Source organism: Salmo trutta, chromosome 38, assembly GCF_901001165.1.
Source record: "Salmo trutta chromosome 38, fSalTru1.1, whole genome shotgun sequence".
NCBI classification, from domain to species: domain Eukaryota; kingdom Metazoa; phylum Chordata; class Actinopteri; order Salmoniformes; family Salmonidae; genus Salmo; species Salmo trutta.
Window position 1 is genome coordinate 25,937,628 of NC_042994.1, and position 23,896 is coordinate 25,961,523.

General features: G+C 36.3%; 2 protein-coding genes across 2 annotated transcripts in view; one reads left to right on the forward strand and one right to left on the reverse strand.

Annotated features, from left to right (window-relative positions):
- The first annotated feature begins 8,526 nt into the window (after nucleotides 1-8,526).
- Nucleotides 8,527-9,649, forward strand: LOC115178564 (serine-rich 25 kDa antigen protein-like). Its single transcript, XM_029739821.1, has 3 exons — nucleotides 8,527-8,530; nucleotides 9,026-9,303; nucleotides 9,386-9,649. Exons 1-3 carry the CDS (start codon nucleotides 8,527-8,529, stop codon nucleotides 9,647-9,649), a joined length of 546 nt encoding a protein of 181 aa, XP_029595681.1.
- A 160-nt stretch (nucleotides 9,650-9,809) lies between these two features.
- LOC115178565 (protein tweety homolog 3-like) overlaps nucleotides 9,810-23,896 on the reverse strand; it is a 52,934-nt gene continuing 38,847 nt past the window's right edge. The window contains exons 3-7 of the mRNA XM_029739822.1: nucleotides 18,275-18,386; nucleotides 17,597-17,817; nucleotides 12,535-12,630; nucleotides 10,387-10,459; nucleotides 9,810-10,145 (exon numbers count right to left, since the gene is read on the reverse strand). Of these exons, the coding sequence (XP_029595682.1) occupies nucleotides 9,810-10,145; nucleotides 10,387-10,459; nucleotides 12,535-12,630; nucleotides 17,597-17,817; nucleotides 18,275-18,386 (838 nt within the window). The remainder of the gene's footprint in view (nucleotides 10,146-10,386; nucleotides 10,460-12,534; nucleotides 12,631-17,596; nucleotides 17,818-18,274; nucleotides 18,387-23,896) is intronic.

The following is a 23,896-nucleotide window of genomic DNA, read 5'->3' on the forward strand; positions in this document are numbered from 1 at the left end:
TGTAGTAGTCCTAGTCTAGGTTGTTGAAATTAAATAGATATATTCTATATGTAGCCTAGTCTACTGGTTGTATGAATTAAATAGATATATTTCTATATGTAGTCTAGTGTCTACTGGTGTTGTATGAATTAAATAGATATATATCTATATGTAGCCTAGTCTACTTGTTATGTTGTATAGAATTAAATAGATTATTTCTATATGTAGTCTAGGTCTACTGGTTGTATGAATTAAATAGATATATTTCTATATGTAGCCTAGGTCTATGGTTGTATATGATTAAATAGATATATTTCTATATGTAGCCTAGTCTACTGGTTGTATGAAATTAAATAGATATATTTCTATATGTAGTCTAGTCTACTGGTTGTATGAATTAAATAGATATATTTCTATATGTAGCCTAGGTCTACTGGTTGTATGAATTAAATAGATATATTTCTAATGTAGTCTAGGTCTAGTTGTATGATGTAATGAATTAAATAGATATATTTCTATATGTAGCCTAGTCTACTGGTTGTATGAATTAAATAGATATATTTCTATATGTAGTCTAGGTCTACTGGTTGTATGAATTAAATAGATATATTCTATATGTAGCCTAGTCTACTAGTTGTATGAATTAAATAGATATATTTCTATATGTAGCTTAGGTCTACTGGTTGTTGTAAATTAAATAGATATATTTCTATATGTAGCCTAGTCTACTGGTTGTATGAATTAAATAGATATATTTCTATATGTAGTCTAGTCTACTGGTTGTATGAATTAAATATATATATTCTATATGTAGTCTAGGTCTACTTGTTGTATGAATTAAATAGATATATTTCTATATGTAGCCTAGGTCTACTGGTTGTATGAATTAAAAAGATATATTTCTATATGTAGCCTAGTCTACTGGTTGTATGAATTAAATAGATATATTTCTATATGTAGTCTAGTCTACTGGTTGTATGAATTAAATAGATATTTTCTATATGTAGTCTAGGTCTACTGGTTGTATGAATTAAATAGATATATTTCTATATGTAGTCTAGGTCTACTGGTTGTATGAATTAACTAGATATATTTCTATATGTAGTCCTAGGTCTACTGGTTGTATGAAGTAAATAGATATATTTCTATATGTAGTCTAGGTCTACTGGTTGTATGAATTAATATATATATTTCTATAGTAGTCTAGGTCTACTTGTTGTATGAATTAAATAGATATATTTCTATACTGTAGCCTAGGTTCTACTGGTTGTATGAATTAAAAAGATATATTCTATATGTAGCCTAGTCTACTGGTTGTATGAAATTAAATAGATATATTTCTATATGTAGTCTAGTCTACTGGTGTATGAATTAAATAGATATATTTCTATATGTAGTCTAGGTCTACTGGTTGTATGAATTAAATAGATATATTTCTATATGTAGTCTAGGTCTACTGGTTGTATGAATTAAATAGATATATTTCTATATGTAGTCTAGGTCTACTGGTTGTATGAATTAAATAGATATAATTCTATATGTAGCCTAGTCTACTGGTTGTATGAATTAAATAGATATATTTCTATATGTAGTCTAGGTCTACTGGTTGTATGAATTAAATAGATATATTTCTATATGTAGCCTAGGTCTACTGGTTGTATGAATTAAAAAGATATATTTCTATATGTAGTCTAGTCTACTGGTTGTATGAATTAAATAGATATATTTCTATATGTAGTCTAGTCTACTGGTTGTATGAATTAAATATATATATTTCTATATGTAGTCTAGTCTACTGGTTGTATGAATTAAATATATATATTTCTATATGTATTCTAGGTCTACTGGTTGTATGAATTAAATAGATATATTTCTATATGTAGCCTAGTCTACTGGTTGTATGAATTAAATAGATATATTTCTATATGTAGCCTAGGTCTACTGGTTGTATGAATTAAATAGATATATTTCTATATGTAGCCTAGTCTACTGGTTGTATGAATTAAATAGATATATTTCTATATGTAGTCTAGTCTACTGGTTGTATGAATTAAATAGATATATTTCTATATGTAGCCTAGTCTACTGGTTGTATGAATTAAATAGATATATTTCTATATGTAGTCTAGGTCTACTGGTTGTATGAATTAAATAGATATATATCTATATGTAGCCTAGTCTACTGGTTGTATGAATTAAATAGATATATTTCTATATGTAGTCTAGGTCTACTGGTTGTATGAATTAAATAGATATATTTCTATATGTAGCCTAGGTCTACTGGTTGTATGAATTAAATAGATATATTTCTATATGTAGCCTAGTCTACTGGTTGTATGAATTAAATAGATATATTTCTATATGTAGTCTAGTCTACTGGTTGTATGAATTAAATAGATATATTTCTATATGTAGCCTAGGTCTACTGGTTGTATGAATTAAATAGATATATTTCTATATGTAGTCTAGGTCTACTGGTTGTATGAATTAAATAGATATATTTCTATATGTAGCCTAGTCTACTGGTTGTATGAATTAAATAGATATATTTCTATATGTAGTCTAGGTCTACTGGTTGTATGAATTAAATAGATATATTTCTATATGTAGCCTAGTCTACTAGTTGTATGAATTAAATAGATATATTTCTATATGTAGCTTAGGTCTACTGGTTGTATGAATTAAATAGATATATTTCTATATGTAGCCTAGTCTACTGGTTGTATGAATTAAATAGATATATTTCTATATGTAGTCTAGTCTACTGGTTGTATGAATTAAATATATATATTTCTATATGTAGTCTAGGTCTACTTGTTGTATGAATTAAATAGATATATTTCTATATGTAGCCTAGGTCTACTGGTTGTATGAATTAAAAAGATATATTTCTATATGTAGCCTAGTCTACTGGTTGTATGAATTAAATAGATATATTTCTATATGTAGTCTAGTCTACTGGTTGTATGAATTAAATAGATATATTTCTATATGTAGTCTAGGTCTACTGGTTGTATGAATTAAATAGATATATTTCTATATGTAGTCTAGGTCTACTGGTTGTATGAATTAAATAGATATATTTCTATATGTAGTCTAGGTCTACTGGTTGTATGAATTAAATAGATATATTTCTATATGTAGTCTAGGTCTACTGGTTGTATGAATTAAATATATATATTTCTATATGTAGTCTAGGTCTACTTGTTGTATGAATTAAATAGATATATTTCTATATGTAGCCTAGGTCTACTGGTTGTATGAATTAAAAAGATATATTTCTATATGTAGCCTAGTCTACTGGTTGTATGAATTAAATAGATATATTTCTATATGTAGTCTAGTCTACTGGTTGTATGAATTAAATAGATATATTTCTATATGTAGTCTAGGTCTACTGGTTGTATGAATTAAATAGATATATTTCTATATGTAGTCTAGGTCTACTGGTTGTATGAATTAAATAGATATATTTCTATATGTAGTCTAGGTCTACTGGTTGTATGAATTAAATAGATATATTTATATATTTAGCCTAGTCTACTGGTTGTATGAATTAAATAGATATATTTCTATATGTAGTCTAGTCTACTGGTTGTATGAATTAAATAGATATATTTCTATATGTAGTCTAGGTCTACTGGTTGTATGAATTAAATATATATTTCTATATGTAGTCTAGTCTACTGGTTGTATGAATTAAATAGATATATTTCTATATGTAGCCTAGGTCTACTGGTTGTATGAATTAAATAGATATATTTCTATATGTAGCCTAGTCTACTGGTTGTATGAATTAAATAGATATATTTCTATATGTAGCCTAGGTCTACTGGTTGTATGAATTAAATAGATATATTTCTATATGTAGCCTAGTCTACTGGTTGTATGAATTAAATAGATATATTTCTATATGTAGTCTAGTCTACTGGTTGTATGAATTAAATAGATATATTTCTATATGTAGTCTAGGTCTAATGGTTGTATGAATTAAATAGATATATTTCTATATGTAGTCTAGGTCTACTGGTTGTATGAATTAAATAGATATATTTCTATATGTAGTCTAGTCTACTGGTTGTATGAATTAAATAGATATATTTCTATATGTAGTCTAGTCTACTGGTTGTATGAATTAAATAGATATATTTCTATATGTAGTCTAGGTCTACTGGTTGTATGAATTAAATAGATATATTTCTATATGTAGTCTAGGTCTACTGGTTGTATGAATTAAATAGATATATTTATATATTTAGTCTAGGTCTACTGGTTGTATGAATTAAATATATATATTTCTATATGTAGTCTAGGTCTACTGGTTGTATGAATTAAATAGATATATTTCTATATGTAGTCTAGGTCTACTGGTTGTATGAATTAAATAGATATATTTCTATATGTAGTCTAGGTCTACTGGTTGTATGAATTAAATAGATATATTTATATACTTAGTCTAGGTCTACTGGTTGTATGAATTAAATATATATATTTCTATATGTAGTCTAGGTCTACTGGTTGTATGAATTAAATAGATATATTTCTATATGTAGTCTAGGTCTACTGGTTGTATGAATTAAGTATATATCTTTCTATATGTAGTCTAGGTCTACTGGTTGTATGAATTAAATAGATATATTTCTATATGTAGTCTAGGTCTACTGGTTGTATGAATTAAATAGATATATTTATATATTTAGCCTAGTCTACTGGTTGTATGAATTAAATAGATATATTTCTATATGTAGTCTAGTCTACTCGTTGTATGAATTAAATAGATATATTTCTATATGTAGTCTAGGTCTACTGGTTGTATGAATTAAATAGATATATTTCTATATTTAGTCTAGGTCTACTGGTTGTATGAATTAAATAGATATATTTATATATGTAGCCTAGTCTACTGGTTGTATGAATTAAATAGATATATTTCTATATGTAGTCTAGTCTACTGGTTGTATGAATTAAATAGATATATTTCTATATGTAGTCTAGGTCAACTGGTTGTATGAATTAAATAGATATATTTATATATTTAGCCTAGTCTACTGGTTGTATGAATTAAATAGATATATTTCTATATGTAGCCTAGTCTACTGGTTGTATGAATTAAATAGATATATTTCTATATGTAGTCTAGGTCTACTGGTTGTATGAATTAAATAGATATATTTCTATATGTAGCCTAGTCTACTGGTTGTATGAATTAAATAGATATATTTCTATATGTAGTCTAGTCTACTGGTTGTATGAATTAAATAGATATATTTCTATATGTAGTCTAGGTATACTGGTTGTATGAATTAAATAGATATATTTCTATATGTAGCCTAGTCTACTGGTTGTATGAATTAAATAGATATATTTCTATATGTAGTCTAGGTCTACTGGTTGTATTAATTAAATAGATATATTTCTATATGTAGTCTAGGTCTACTGGTTGTATGAATTAAATAGATATATTTCTATATGTAGCCTAGTCTACTGGTTGTATGAATTAAATAGATATATTTCTATATGTAGTCTAGGTCTACTGGTTGTATGAATTAAATATATATATTTCTATATGTAGTCTAGTCTACTGGTTGTATGAATTAAATAGATATATTTCTATATGTAGCCTAGGTCTACTGGTTGTATGAATTAAATAGATATATTTCTATATGTAGCCTAGTCTACTGGTTGTATGAATTAAATAGATATATTTCTATATGTAGTCTAGTCTACTGGTTGTATGAATTAAATAGATATATTTCTATATGTAGCCTAGGTCTACTGGTTGTATGAATTAAATAGATATATTTCTATATGTAGCCTAGTCTACTGGTTGTATGAATTAAATAGATATATTTCTATATGTAGCCTAGGTCTACTGGTTGTATGAATTAAATAGATATATTTCTATATGTAGCCTAGTCTACTGGTTGTATGAATTAAATATATATATTTCTATATGTAGTCTAGTCTACTGGTTGTATGAATTAAATAGATATATTTCTATATGTAGTCAAGGTCTACTGGTTGTATGAATTAAATAGATATATTTCTATATGTAACCTAGTCTACTGGTTGTATGAATTAAATATATATATTTCTATATGTAGTCTAGTCTACTGGTTGTATGAATTAAATAGATATATTTCTATATGTAGTCTAGGTCTACTGGTTGTATGAATTAAATAGATATATTTCTATATGTAGCCTAGTCTACTGGTTGTATGAATTAAATAGATATATTTCTATATGTAGTCTAGTCTACTGGTTGTATGAATTAAATAGATATATTTCTTATATGTAGTCTAGGTCTACTGGTTGTATGAATTAAATAGATATATTTCTATATGTAGTCTAGGTCTACTGGTTGTATGAATTAAATAGATATATTTCTATATGTAGTCTAGTCTACTGGTTGTATGAATTAAATAGATATATTTCTATATGTAGTCTAGTCTACTGGTTGTATGAATTAAATAGATATATTTCTATATGTAGTCTAGGTCTACTGGTTGTATGAATTAAATAGATATATTTCTATATGTATTCTAGTCTACTGGTTGTATGAATTAAATAGATATATTTCTATATGTAGTCTAGGTCTACTGGTTGTATGAATTAAATAGATATATTTCTATATGTAGTCTAGGTCTACTGGTTGTATGAATTAAATAGATATATTTCTATATGTAGCCTAGTCTACTGGTTGTATGAATTAAATAGATATATTTCTATATGTAGTCTAGTCTACTGGTTGTATGAATTAAATAGATATATTTCTATATGTAGTCTAGGTATACTGGTTGTATGAATTAAATAGATATATTTCTATATGTAGCCTAGTCTACTGGTTGTATGAATTAAATAGATATATTTCTATATGTAGTCTAGGTCTACTGGTTGTATTAATTAAATAGATATATTTCTATATGTAGTCTAGGTCTACTGGTTGTATGAATTAAATAGATATATTTCTATATGTAGCCTAGTCTACTGGTTGTATGAATTAAATAGATATATTTCTATATGTAGTCTAGGTCTACTGGTTGTATGAATTAAATATATATATTTCTATATGTAGTCTAGTCTACTGGTTGTATGAATTAAATAGATATATTTCTATATGTAGCCTAGGTCTACTGGTTGTATGAATTAAATAGATATATTTCTATATGTAGCCTAGTCTACTGGTTGTATGAATTAAATAGATATATTTCTATATGTAGTCTAGTCTACTGGTTGTATGAATTAAATAGATATATTTCTATATGTAGCCTAGGTCTACTGGTTGTATGAATTAAATAGATATATTTCTATATGTAGCCTAGTCTACTGGTTGTATGAATTAAATAGATATATTTCTATATGTAGCCTAGGTCTACTGGTTGTATGAATTAAATAGATATATTTCTATATGTAGCCTAGTCTACTGGTTGTATGAATTAAATATATATTTCTATATGTAGTCTAGTCTACTGGTTGTATGAATTAAATAGATATATTTCTATATGTAGTCAAGGTCTACTGGTTGTATGAATTAAATAGATATATTTCTATATGTAACCTAGTCTACTGGTTGTATGAATTAAATATATATATTTCTATATGTAGTCTAGTCTACTGGTTGTATGAATTAAATAGATATATTTCTATATGTAGTCTAGGTCTACTGGTTGTATGAATTAAATAGATATATTTCTATATGTAGCCTAGTCTACTGGTTGTATGAATTAAATAGATATATTTCTATATGTAGTCTAGTCTACTGGTTGTATGAATTAAATAGATATATTTCTTATATGTAGTCTAGGTCTACTGGTTGTATGAATTAAATAGATATATTTCTATATGTAGTCTAGGTCTACTGGTTGTATGAATTAAATAGATATATTTCTATATGTAGTCTAGTCTACTGGTTGTATGAATTAAATAGATATATTTCTATATGTAGTCTAGTCTACTGGTTGTATGAATTAAATAGATATATTTCTATATGTAGTCTAGGTCTACTGGTTGTATGAATTAAATAGATATATTTCTATATGTATTCTAGTCTACTGGTTGTATGAATTAAATAGATATATTTCTATATGTAGTCTAGGTCTACTGGTTGTATGAATTAAATAGATATATTTCTATATGTAGTCTAGGTCTACTGGTTGTATGAATTAAATAGATATATTTCTATATGTAGCCTAGTCTACTGGTTGTATGAATTAAATAGATATATTTCTATATGTATTCTAGTCTACTGGTTGTATGAATTAAATATATATATTTCTATATGTAGTCTAGTCTACTGGTTGTATGAATTTGGGATCTATCGTTTCACAACTGTCCCAGAGTCTGTTTGAGCTGTTTCTTTCTCAACAAGCTGACCAATAGAAGAGGTCAACTTTTCTACTGTTGGGGACAGTAGATTAACATAGGCTAGTGAGTTTGTTCGTTACTCGTCTTGTTGGCTGAGGAAAAGTAAATGTGGACCCTAATCTAAATGTGATTCCTGTCATTCTGACGTGGGTGGGCAATAATCAGTTCACGCTCCCAGTGCATATGGGTCCGATCATTTGTAAAATATCCGGTAATTTAAAATGCTGCCGATCAAATGTCCGGCGCCACCTTTTCCAAACGGAACCCCTGACACATACACACACCAGGGGTGACCTGAGACCCAGCCAGGTGGAGAGGGACGAGGAAGGGGAGAGAGGGGGAGAGAGGGGGAGAGAGAGAGAAGGTTCTCTGAAAGGTTAACCACTGAAGAACAGCCTTGAGCTTCAAAACAGATAGAGGGGAGAGTGGGAGGGAGGCAAGGGGAGAGAGAGAGAGATAGATGAGAGGGAGGAGAGAGAAAGAGAAGAGAGGGAGGGAGGGAGAGAGATAAGGAAGGAAGGGGAGGGTAGAATAAGAAGAAGCTCACACTGGACAGACTAACTTGCATTAATAAGGCGGAGGCCATTAATAAGGCAGAGGCCGATAATAAGGCGGAGGCCGTAAATAAGGCGGAGGCCAATAATAAGGCGGAGGCCATTAATAAGACGAGGCCATTAATAAGACGAGGCCGTTAATAAGGCGGAGGCCGATAATAAGGCGGAGGCCGTAAATAAGGCGGAGGCCGTTAATAATGCGGAGGCCAATAATAAGGCGGAGGCCAATAATAAGGCGGAGGCCGTTAATAAGGCGGAGGCCAATAATAAGGCGGAGGACGATAATAAGGCGGAGGCCGATAATAAGGCGGAGGCCGATAATAAGGCGGAGGCCGTTAATAAGGCGGAGGCCGATAATAAGGCGGAGGCCGATAATAAGGCGGAGGCCGATAATAAGGCGGAGGCCGTTAATAAGGCGGAGGCCAATAATAAGGCGGAGGCCAATAATAAGGCGGAGGACCAATAATAAGGCGGAGGCCGTTAATAAGGCGGAGGCCAATAATAAGGCGGAGGACGATAATAAGGCGGAGGCCGATAATAAGGCGGAGGCCGATAATAAGGCGGAGGCCGTTAATAAGGCGGAGGCCAATAATAAGGCGGAGGCCAATAATAAGGCGGAGGCCGTTAATAAGCCGGAGGCCAATAATAAGGCGGAGTCCGATAATAAGGCGGAGGCCGATAATAAGGCGGAGGCCGATAAGGCGGAGGCCGTTAATAAGACGGAGGCCGATAATAAGGACGGAGGCCGATAATAAGGCGGAGGCCGTTATTAAGACGGAGGCCGATAATAAGGCGGAGGCCGATAATAAGGCGGTGGCTGATAATAAGACAATAGCTTGAATGAAAAGATGAAGGATACACACACAGTCAGGAGAGAGAAAGCAGGGCGGAGATAGAAGAGTTGCTGGAGCATTAAGCTGCCACAGAGACAGATAACAAACTGTCAGTCATATATACTCCCCACTGGAACACACAGGGGTGAGAACAGAGTGTGTGTGTCAGGGTCAAGGTTGACCTGTCTGTCAGAAAGATGGAACCCAGAGGATCCATCCATCCATTCATCACTTCCTCCTCTACTTCTTTCCCTGCCCCTGCCTCTCCTCTTCCCTCCTTCTGTTCCCACATTTCTCCAACTCCTTCCATCCAGCTTTGTCCTTCCCTCGTTCCCCTACCTTGGTTGATGACAGCGTTCTCCTTGGTTACCCTGGTGATGTAGGTATCCGGGGAAACACAGAAGTCGCTGGCCGTCTGTGGAGAGACCATATGACCACAATACAACCACAACACAACCACAGCACAACACAAACACAACCAAACATAGGGTTCAGATCAAATTAAAAGTAAGGTATCTTAGATCTTAAAGGTGATTGACTTTACATAATCATTCATCTACACTACTTTGTCTAAGCCAATAGAAATCCAGTGAAATGATGTCATGTCACAGGAAACTGCTGTTGTCCTAGCGACACGTTTCCATGGAGAAACTCACCGCGGCAGCTGCCAGCTCCAGTCCCAGAGACCCCCAGCTGATGATGAGAGTCAGAACACCCAACAAACACACCCTGAGAGAAAGCGAGAAAGAGAGAGAGAGAGAGAGAAATTAACACCTTATAAATGTTCAACGCTGTGAAATCACTGTTGTGTGTGTGTGTGTGTGTGTGTGTGTGTGTGTGTGTGTGTGTGTGTGTGTGTGTGTGTGTGTGTGTGTGTAAAACAACATGGGGTTGAGTCAGAGACATACAACACACACAACCTGTGAAATGTGAGTCATGCACACAAGATGGTCTTAATGTGTCCTCACTCCCACTCTGTCAATCTCTCTCTCTCACCCTCTCTCTCTCCTGCCCACTCTCTCGCTCTCTCTTACCCCCTCTCTCGCTCTCTCTCTCTCCTGCTCGCTCTCTCCTACCCTCTCTCTCCTGCTCACTCTCTCCCTCTCCTACCCTCTCTCTCTCTCCAGCTCACTCTCTCTCTCTCCTACCCTCTCTCTCTCATGCTCGCTCTCTCCTGTTCGCTCTCTCCTACCCTCTCTCTCTCTCCTGCTCGCTCTCTCTCTCCTACCCTCTCTCTCTCTCTCTCACCCTCTCTCTCTCTCCTGCTCGCTGTCTCGCTCTCTCCTACCCTCTCTCTCTCCTGCTCGCTCTCTCGCTCTCTCCTACCCTCTCTCTCTCTCCTACCCTCTCTCTCTCTCGCTCTCTCCTACCCTCTCTCTCTCTCTCTCACCCTCTCTCTCTCTCCTGCTCGCTGTCTCGCTCTCTCCTACCCTCTCTCTCTCCTGCTCGCTCTCTCGCTCTCTCCTACCCTCTCTCTCTCTCCTACCCTCTCTCTCTCTCCTACCCTCTCTCTCTCTCGCTCTCTCCTACCCTCGCTCTCTCCTACCCTCTCTCTCTCCTGCTCGCTCTCTCGCTCTCTCCTACCCTCTCTCTCTCCTACCCTCTCTCTCTCCTACCCTCTCTCTCTCCTACCCTCTCTCTCTCCTACCCTCTCTCACTCCCACCATCCATCTCTCTCTTTCCTTTCTTCTCTCATCATGTTCTGACTCCACAACTCTCCTCTTCTCACTGCCTTTTCTCTCCCTCTAATCATCCCTCGCTCTACCAGCCTAAACTCCTCCCTCGCTCTAATCATCCCTCGCTCTACCAGCCTAAACTCCTCTCTCCCTCTAATCATCCCTCGCTCTACCAGCCTAAACTCCTCTCTCCCTCTAATCATCCCTCGCTCTACCAGCCTAAACTCCTCTCTCCCTCTAATCATCCCTCGCTCTACCAGCCTAAACTCCTCTCTCCCTCTAATCATCCCTCGCTCTACCAGCCTAAACTCCTCTCTCCCTCTAATCATCCCTCGCTCTACCAGCCTAAACTCCTCTCTCCCTCTAATCATCCCTCGCTCTACCAGCCTAAACTCCTCTCTCCCTCTAATCATCCCTCGCTCTACCAGCCTAAACTCCTCTCTCCCTCTAATCATCCCTCGCTCTACCAGCCTAAACTCCTCTCCCCCTCTAATCATCCCTCGCTCTACCAGCCTAAACTCCTCTCTCCCTCTAATCATCCCTCGCTCTACCAGCCTAAACTCCTCTCTCCCTCTAATCATCCCTCGCTCTACCAGCCTAAACTCCTCTCTCCCTCTAATCATCCCTCGCTCTACCAGCCTAAACTCCTCTCTCCCTCTAATCATCCCTCGCTCTACCAGCCTAAACTCCTCTCTCCCTCTAATCATCCCTCGCTCTACCAGCCTAAACTCCTCTCCCCCTCTAATCATCCCTCGCTCTACCAGCCTAAACTCCTCTCCCCCTCTAATCATCCCTCGCTCTACCAGCCTAAACTCCTCTCTCCCTCTAATCATCCCTCGCTCTACCAGCCTAAACTCCTCTCTCCCTCTAATCATCCCTCGCTCTACCAGCCTAAACTCCTCTCTCCCTCTAATCATCCCTCGCTCTACCAGCCTAAACTCCTCTCTCCCTCTAATCATCCCTCGCTCTACCAGCCTAAACTCCTCTCTCCCCTTCTCATCCCCTCTAACTAGTAACACATATCTACACATTTTCCTTCTCCCAATTCTCTCTCAGACCTCCTATCTCTTTCCCTCTATCCATCCATCCATCCAGAGTTCTCTGTGGTCGGCATGTGGTGTGGCTCACCCAATCAGAGTGCCTTTAGAGTTGCGTATCAGTCCAAACAGAACCAGCAGACAGATCAGAACATCAAACAGCAGCAGGGTCAGGTATACCAGCCACCTGGAAATATATAACACCATATATAACACAATATATAACACCATATACAACACCATATAACACTATATAACACTATATAACACTATATACAACACTATATAACACTATATATAACACTATATAACACTATATAAAACACCATATACAACACCATATAAAACACTATATAACACTATATACAACACTATATAACACTATATACAACACTATATAACACTATATACAACACTATATATATAACACTATATACAACACTATATATATAAAACACCATATAACACTATATACAACACTATATAACACTATATAACACTATATATAACACTATATACAACACTATATACAACACCATATAACACTATATAACACTATATAACACTATATACAACACTATATAACACTATATACAACACTATATATATAACACTATATACAACACTATATATATAAAACAACATATAACACTATATAAAACACCATATAACACTATATACAACACTATATATAACACTATATACAACACTATATATAACACTATATACAACACTATATACAACACCATATACAACACTATATATAACACTATATACAACACTATATAACACTATATATAACACTATATAACACTATATAAAACACCATATAACACTATATACAACACTATATATAACACTATATACAACACTATATATAACACAATATACAACACTATATATAACACTATATACAATACTATATAACACTATATAAAACACCATATAACACTATATACAACACTATATACAACACCATATAACACCATATAACACTATATAACACTATATACAACACTATATAACACTATATATAACACTATATAACACTATATAAAACACTATATACAACACTATATAACACTATATAACACTATACAACACCATATAAAACACTATATATAACACCATATACAACACCATATAACACTATATACAACACTATATAACACTATATACAACACTATATAACACTATATACAACACTATATATAACACTATATATAACACTATATACAACACTATATAACACTATATATAACACTATATAACACTATATACAACACTATATAACACTATATATAACACTATATACAACACTATATAACACTATATATAACACTATATAACACTATATACAACACTATATAACACTATATATACAACACTATATAACACTATATACAACACTATATAACACTATATACAACACTATATAACACTATATACAACACTATATAACACTATATACAACACTATAAAACACTATATACAACACTATATAACACTATATACAACACTATATAACACTATATACAACACTATATATAACACTATATATAACACTATATACAACACTATATAACACTATATACAACACTATAACACTATATAACACGACGCCAGGACAGCGGAGTCAATCACCACCTTCCGGAGACACCTGAAACCCCACCTCTTTAAGGAATACCTGGGATAGGATAAAGTAATCCTTCTAACCCCTCCCCCCCACAAAAAAAGATATAGATGTACTATTGTAAAGTGGATATCATAAGGTGAATGCACCAATTTGTAAGTCGCTCTGGATAAGAGCATGTGCTAAATGACTTAAATGTAAATGTATATACAACACTATATAACACTATATAACACTATATACAACACTATATAACACTATATAACACCATATAACACTATATACAACACTATATACAACACTATATAACACCATATAACACTATATAACACTATATAACACTATATAACACTATATAACACTATATAACACTATATACAACACTATATATAACACTATATAACACTATATAACACTATATACAACACTATATAACACTATATATAACACTATATAACACTATATATAACACTATATACAACACTATATACAACACCATATACAACACTATATATAACACTATATACAACACTATATAACACTATATATAACACTATATAACACTATATAAAACACCATATAACACTATATACAACACTATATATAACACTATATACAACACTATATACAACACTATATATAACACAATATACAACACTATATATAACACTATATACAACACTATATAACACTATATAAAACACCATATAACACTATATACAACACTATATACAACACCATATAACACTATATAACACTATATAACACTATATACAACACTATATAACACTATATATAACACTATATAACACTATATAAAACACTATATACAACACTATATAACACTATATAACACTATACAACACCATATAAAACACTATATATAACACCATATACAACACCATATAACACTATATACAACACTATATAACACTATATACAACACTATATAACACTATATACAACACTATATATAACACTATATATAACACTATATACAACACTATATAACACTATATATAACACTATATAACACTATATACAACACTATATAACACTATATATAACACTATATACAACACTATATAACACTATATATAACACTATATAACACTATATACAACACTATATAACACTATATACAACACCATATAACACTATATACAACACTATATAACACTATATACAACACTATATAACACTATATACAACACTATATAACACTATATACAACACTATATATAACACTATATATAACACTATATAACACTATATACAACACTATACAACACTATATATAACACTATATATAACACCATATAACACTATATACAACACTATATAACACTATATACAACACTATAACACTATATAACACGACGCCAGGACAGCGGAGTCAATCACCACCTTCCGGAGACACCTGAAACCCCACCTCTTTAAGGAATACCTGGGATAGGATAAAGTAATCCTTCTAACCCCTCCCCCCCACAAAAAAAGATATAGATGTACTATTGTAAAGTGGATATCATAAGGTGAATGCACCAATTTGTAAGTCGCTCTGGATAAGAGCATCTGCTAAATGACTTAAATGTAAATGTATATACAACACTATATAACACTATATAACACTATATACAACACTATATACAACACTATATAACACTATATAACACTATATAACACCATATAACACTATATACAACACTATGTACAACACTATATACAACACTATATAACACCATATAACACTATATAACACTATATAACACTATATACAACACTATATACAACACTATATAACACTATATAACACTATATACAACACTATATATAACACTATATAACACTATATAACACTATATACAACACTATATAACACTATATATAACACTATATAACACTATATACAACACTATATAACACTATATAACACCATATAACACTATATAACACTATATACAACACTATATAACACTATATATATATAACACTATATAACACTATATAACACCATATAACACTATATACAACACTATATACAACACTATATACAACACTATATAACACTATATACAACACTATATACAACACTATACACAACACTATAACACTATATAACACTATATACAACACTATATACAACACTATATACAACACTATATAACACTATATACAACACTATATAACACACTATATACAACACTATATAACACTATATAACACTATATACAACACTATATAACACTATATACAACACTATATACAACACTATAACACTATATAACACTATATAACACTATATAACACACTATATACAACACTATATAACACTATATACAACACTATATAACACTATATAACACTATATACAACACTATATAACACTATACAACACTATATAACACTATATAACACTATATACAACACTATATAACACTATATAACACTATATAACACCATATAACACCATATAACACTATACAACACTATACAACACTATATATAACACTATATATAACACTATATACAACACTATATATAACACTATATAACACTATATAACACTATATAAAACTATATACAACACTATATAACACTATATACAACACTATATATAACACCATATAACACTATATACAACACTATAACACTATATATAACACTATATACAACACTATATAACACTATATATAACACCATATAACACTATATACAACACTATATACAACACTATAACACTATATACAACACTATAGATAACACTATATACAACACCATAACACTATATAACACTATATAACACCATATAACACCATATAACACTATACAACACTATACAACACTATATATAACACTATATATAACACTGTATAACACTATATATAACACTATAGATAACACTATATACAACACTATATAACACTATATATAACACTATATACAACACTATATAACACTATATACAACACTATAACACTATATATAACACTATATACAACACTATATAACACTATATAACACTATATACAACACTATAACACTATATAACACTATATAACAGTATATATAACACTATATACAACACTATATAACACTATATAACACTATTCACAACACTATATAACACTATATACAACACTATATAACACTATATACAACACTATATAACACTATATACAACACTATACAACACTATACAACACTATATAACACTATATACAACACTATATACAACACTATATAACACCATAATACTATATACAACACTATATAACACTATACAACACTATATACAACACTATACAACACTATATACAACACTATATAACACTATATATAACACTATATATAACACTATATACAACACTATATAACACTATATACAACAGAGTCAGGTACAAATATATAATATAACAGAATAAATAAGACAATATATAAAGGAAGGCAGGTTTTCAGCTACTCCAGCAGATAGAACTATAATAGTAACCATGTATAGTACATGTATACAGCTGTAACTCACCTGTACCAGTCAAAGGCTTCAGTCTTGATGGCCAGGTCTTCTAGTGAGATATCAGAGTTACTCCAGAAGGGGATGTCCACCATGAGTCTGACCAGTTCATCCAGCTGACCCTGGAGCTTCTGGACGATAGACACATAGTCAGTCTGTTCAGAGTAGACCGTCTCCAACTGGACCAGACCTCCCTCCACTGTCTGGTTCAGAGACAGGGCACTGTCCGTCACCTAGAGAGACAGACAGAGAGACACATCTGGGAGTGGTTTTTGGAATCTGGAAAGTCTTGAGAGGTAGGATGAAAGTGGAGGGATGTTAGCGCTCTGTGTGGTAGGATGAAAGTGGAGGGATGTTAGCGCTCTGTGTGGTAGGATGAAAGTGGAGGGATGTTAGCCCTTAGTGCGGTAGGATGAAAGTGGATGGATGTTAGCGCTCTGTGCAGTAGGATGAAAGTGGATGGATGTTAGCGCCCTGTGCAGTAGGATGAAAGTGGATGGATGTTAGCGCCCTGTGCGGTAGGATGAAAGTGGATGATGTTAGCGCTCTGTGCGGTAGGATGAAAGTGGAGGGACGTTAGCGCTCTGTGCTTATGTTTGGAGTATACATGTTAGTGTGTGTGTGTGTGTGTGTGTGTGTGTGTGTGTGTGTGTGTGTGTGTGTGTGTGTGTGTGTGTGTGACTGTCCCACCAGTTTGTCGACCCCTGCCACAGTGCGGTTGGCGTGCCGTAGAGAATACGCCAGTCGGTTGGCTCCGTCACATGACTCCCCGTTTCCATAGAAACCCACGGCAATGCCGGCACTGCAGAAAAGACAGGAAACAGGAAGTGTTATCTCATTGGCCGATATCACAGGAAGTGTTATCACATTGGCCAATATCACACACACACACACACACACACACACACACACACACACACACACACACACACACACACACACACACACACACACACACACACACAGTCCAGCCTCTGTGTGTGTGTTTGCTGTTCTATCACCCACCAGCAGGAGACAGTGTGGAGTAGACAGACAGACAGACAGACAGACAGACAGACAGACAGACAGACAGACAGACAGACAGACAGACAGACAGACAGACAGACAGACAGACAGAACTCTGGCCCCAACCTCTCCCTACGGCTATAGGACTACCAAGAATCACACTGTGGCTGGACAATGGCCGGGTCGCCAGACCACACATAATGTGATTACTCTGCAGCTCTGGCTCCGGCAAAAACACACACACACACACACACACACACACACACACACACACACACACACACACACACACACACACACACACACACACACACACACACACACACACACACACACACACACACACACACACTTCTCTCCCTCCATTCCGTGCCCCTCTTTTCTCACGCTGCCCCCCCTTCTCCCCCCCTCTCTCTAAACAACAGCCAGTTGTACAACTGAATGTATTCAACTGAAATGTGTCTCCAGCATTTAACCCTCTGAATCAGAGAGGTGGGGGGGGCTGCCTTAATCAACATCCACGTCTTCGGGGATTCAATCCAGCAACCTTTCGGTTACTGGCCCAACGCTCTAACCACTAGGCTACCTGTCGGTGATCACACACACACACACCCATCAGAGAGAGGGTGATCACACCCATCAGAGAGAGGGGGATCACACCCATCAGAGAGAGGGGGATCACACACATCAGAGAGAGGGGGGGATCACACACATCAGAGAGAGGGGGATCACACACATCAGAGAGAGGGTGATCACACACATCAGAGAGAGGGGGATCACACACATCAGAGAGAGGGGGGGGATCACACACATCAGAGAGAGGGGGATCACACACATCAGAGAGAGGGTGATCACACACATCAGAGAGAGGGGGATCACACACATCAGAGAGAGGGGGGATCACACACATCAGAGAGAGGGGGATCACACACATCAGAGAGAGGGGGATCACACACATCAGAGAGAGGGGGATCACACACATCAGAGAGAGGGTGATCACACACATCAGAGAGAGGGGGATCACACACATCAGAGAGAGGGGGGATCACACACATCAGAGAGAGGGGGATCACACACATCAGAGAGAGGGATCACACACATCAGAGAGAGGGGGATCACACACATCAGAGAGAGGGGGGATCCTCCTCACTAACCAGTCCTCTGTTTGTCTCTGTCTGTAATAATGTCTTCTTATAACCATCATTATAGCCCTTCATTCTACTCCATTAACTACACTGTTAAACCCTGTGTGTGTGTGTGTGTGTGTGTGTGTGTGTGTGTGTGTGTGTGTGTGTGTGTGTGTGTGTGTGTGTGTGTGTGTGTCCATCCATTAAAAGAGCTCTGTGGTTAAATCAGAGTTCTATGATGGACCTCCTATTGTTATACCACAGAGATGGAGGGAGGGATGTGTATGCTAGACAATGGAAGGAAGGGGGAGGGAGAATCAAACAAATTCTCTCCCTCTCTCTTTCTCTCTTAAGCTCTCTCTCTCTCACTCTGTTTATTCTCACTGTTCTAATGCCTTCTTCTATCAGAGGATTTAATGACTTCCTCCGTCCGCTAAGAGAGGGAGAGAGAGGAGAGATGGGAGAGAGAGAGATAAATGGAGAGAGAGAGCGAGAGAGCGAGCGTGAGAGAGAAGGATATAGGTAAAGCGTGTTCTCTCACTCCGTGTGTATGTAAGTGTACGTAGTGTGTGTGTACATGTTTACACTGAGCGTATAAAACACTAGGAACATGACAGACTGACCAGGTGAATCCAGGTGAAAGCTATGACCCCTTATTGATGTCACCTGTTAAATCCACTTCAGTCAGTGTAGATGAAGGGGAGGAGACAGCCTCTTAAGGATCGGCCCCTTTTTTTCAATTTTCGCCTAAAATGACCCAAATCTAACTTCCTGTAGCTCAGGACCTGAAGCAAGATTATGCATATTCTTGGTATTATTTGAAAGGAAACACTTTGAAGTTTGTGGAAATGTGAAAGGAATGTAGTAGAATATAACACAATAGATCTGGTAGAAATTAATACAAAGAAAAAAACACCCGTTATTTTGTATTTTTTTTGTACCATCATCTTTGAAATGCAAGAGAAAGGCCATAATGTATTATTCCAGCCCAGGTGCAATTTATATTTTGGCAACTAGATGGCATCATGTAACGTTCGGCGTCTGGTGACGAGGAAGCGGACCAAAACGCAGCTGGGAGCGAACACATGTTTATTCAACACCAACATGGAATTAAACATGTACACAAAATTCAAGAAAAATACCGATACGTTACTTGCTCAAACAAAGAGACAACACCCCACAAACAGCGTGGGGAAAACAGCACTTAAATGTGATCCCAATCAGAGACAATTAGCGACAGCTGTCTCTGATTGGGAATCGACAGAACCCAACCTAGAATTTCCCACCTAGAGCCTACACAAGGCTAAAACGTAAACAAAACACAAACCAAGGAAAAATACCTAACATGACACACCCTGACCCAATATCCCCGAGTTCACCTGGTCAGGGCGTGACAGAACCCCCCCCCCCCAACGGTGCGTACTCTCGGCGCACCAAACTTAAGTCTATTAGGGGGGGACCCGGGTGGGCGCCTCACCCTTGGTGGAGGCTCTGGCCCCGGGCGTGTTCTTTCCCCCGCCTTCACCTTAACCCTACCCCTCTGGCCCGGACTGGACCACTGTGGAGCGGCATGCTCAGGCTCCGGAGCGGAGCCGTCGACCGGAACAGGATTGGGCACCGGTGGACCGGACACGGGCCGTACCGGACTGTGGACACGCACCGTGGGCTTGGTGCGGGGAACAGGGACGGGCCGGACAGGACTGTGGACACGCACCGTGGGCTTGGTTCGGGGAACAGGGACGGGCCGGACAGGACTGTGGACACGCACCGTGGGCTTGGTGCGGGGAACAGGGACGGGCCGGACAGGACTGGGGACACGCACCACTGACTTGGTGCGGGGAGCAGGAACGGGCTGGGCCGGAAGGCAGGAGGGCCACTCGGGCTGGACCGGAAGGCAGGAGGGCCACTCGGGCTGGACCGGAAGGCAGGAGGGCCACTCGGGCTGGACCGGAAGGCAGGAGGACCACTCTGGCAGATCCTGACAGGCCGGGCACCCTGGCAGATCAGGGCAGGCGGGCACCTCTGGCAGAACAGGGCAGTCTGGCCACTCCGGCAGTACAGGGCAGTCTGGCCACTCCGGCAGTACAGGGCAGTCTGGCCACTCCGGCAGTACAGGGCAGTCTGGCCACTCCGGCAGTTCAGGGCAGTCTGGCCACTCCGGCAGTTCAGCGCAGTCTGGCCACTCCGGCAGTTCAGCGCAGTCTGACCACTCCGGCAGTTCAGCGCAGTCTGGCCACTCCGGCAGTTCAGCGCAGTCTGACCACTCCGGCGACTGTTGACTGGCGGGCAGCTCCGACGACTGTTGACTGGCGGGCAGCTCCGACGACTGTTGACTGACGGGCAGCTCCGACGACTGTTGACTGGCGGGCAGCTCCGACGACTGTTGACTGGCGGGCAGCTCCGACGACTGTTGACTGGCGGGCAGCTCCGACGACTGTTGACTGGCGAGGCTGGGTTCACGCACTTGAAGCCTGGTGCGTGGTGCTGGTACCGGAGATATAGGACCATGGAGGCTTACTGGCGGTCTCGAGCTTAACCCTGGCATCGCCCTTTCTGGCTGAATGCCTACTACCACCTGGTAACTGCGGGGCGCTGGTATAGCGCGTACTGGCCAACCTAGAATTTCCCACCTAGAGTCTACACAAGGCTAAAACGTAAACAAAACACAAACCAAGGAAAAATACCTAACATGACACACCCTGACCCAATATCCCCGAGTTCACCTGGTCAGGGCGTGACACATCAGTGTATATGCAAAGTTTTAGACTGATCCAATGAACCATTACAATTATGTTCCACATTTTGTTTCAAGACTGCCCAAATGTGCCTAATTTGTTTATTAATAACTTTTCATGTTCAAAATTGTGCACTCTCCTCAAACAATAGCATGGTATTCTTTCACTGTAATAGCTACTGTAAATTGGACAGTGCAGTTAGATTAACAAGAATTTAAGCTTTCTGCCAATATCAGATATGTCTGTGTCCTGGGAAACGTTCTTGTTACTTATAACCTCATGCTAATCGCATTAGCCTACGTTAGCTCAACCGTCCCGTGGAAGGTACACCGATCCCGAATAATTTTTTTAAAGAAGGATTTTTAAGGAAACAGACAATAAATCACAATATCAAACAATTCGTCTGATCAAAATTGGATTAGAGGCCAAAATTGGAATAATATTCAAATCTTTTTTTCCATGTATACATAAATAAAATGTCAAAGTGCAGATGATATGCCTACAGCCTCATGACCAACCCAACGCTGATGAGGCGCCAGAAAATGGAGCCTAACTTTAATGGGACTTTAATGACATAAATACAGGCTAAACGCCAGCCATGTTTGACATATATAATGAAGGAAAATATACATTAACGTCTAAAGGCTTGATTCTTTCGACACGCTCGAGGCTCGGTTCATTCAGATCAAATGCTCAGTAGACCACAGAGTGAAGGACAGGGCCTGTTGAGCACAACACATCACTAACCTTGAATCTGAGCATTTTGAAACTATTTAACCATAAACGTAATTGTTTAAAACCTGGACGTGTCTTACCTTGTTTTAAAGCAGCCTAGCCAAAATACGACCATAACAATGTTGAAGGAATGATTTCAGAAACACTGCCATGGAAACCAGCATTTTCTCATGTTCTATAGATTTTCAAATCAAAGTTATTTTGTGGTCCAGCAGCCAAAGGCATCAATCCTAGTTATATTAGTAACCCATGCCAGTTGATGATAATCCTAGTTATATTAGTAACCCATGCTAGTTGATGAAAATCCTAGTTATATTAGTAACCCATGCTAGTTGTTGATAATCCTAGTTATATTAGTAACCCATGGTAGTTGATGATAATCCTAGTTATATTAGTAACCCATGCTAGTTGATGATAATCCTAGTTATATTAGTAACCCATGCTAGTTGATGATAATCCTAGTTATATTAGTAACCCATGCTAGTTGATGATAATCCTAGTCATATTAGTAACCCATGCTAGTTGATGATAATCCTAGTCATATTAGTAACCCATGCTAGTTGATGATAATCCTAGTTATATTAGTAACCCATGCTAGTTGTTGATAATCCTAGTTATATTAGTAACCCATGCTAGTTGATGATAATCCTAGTTATATTAGTAACCCATGCTAGTTGATGATAATCCTAGTTATATTAGTAACCCATGCT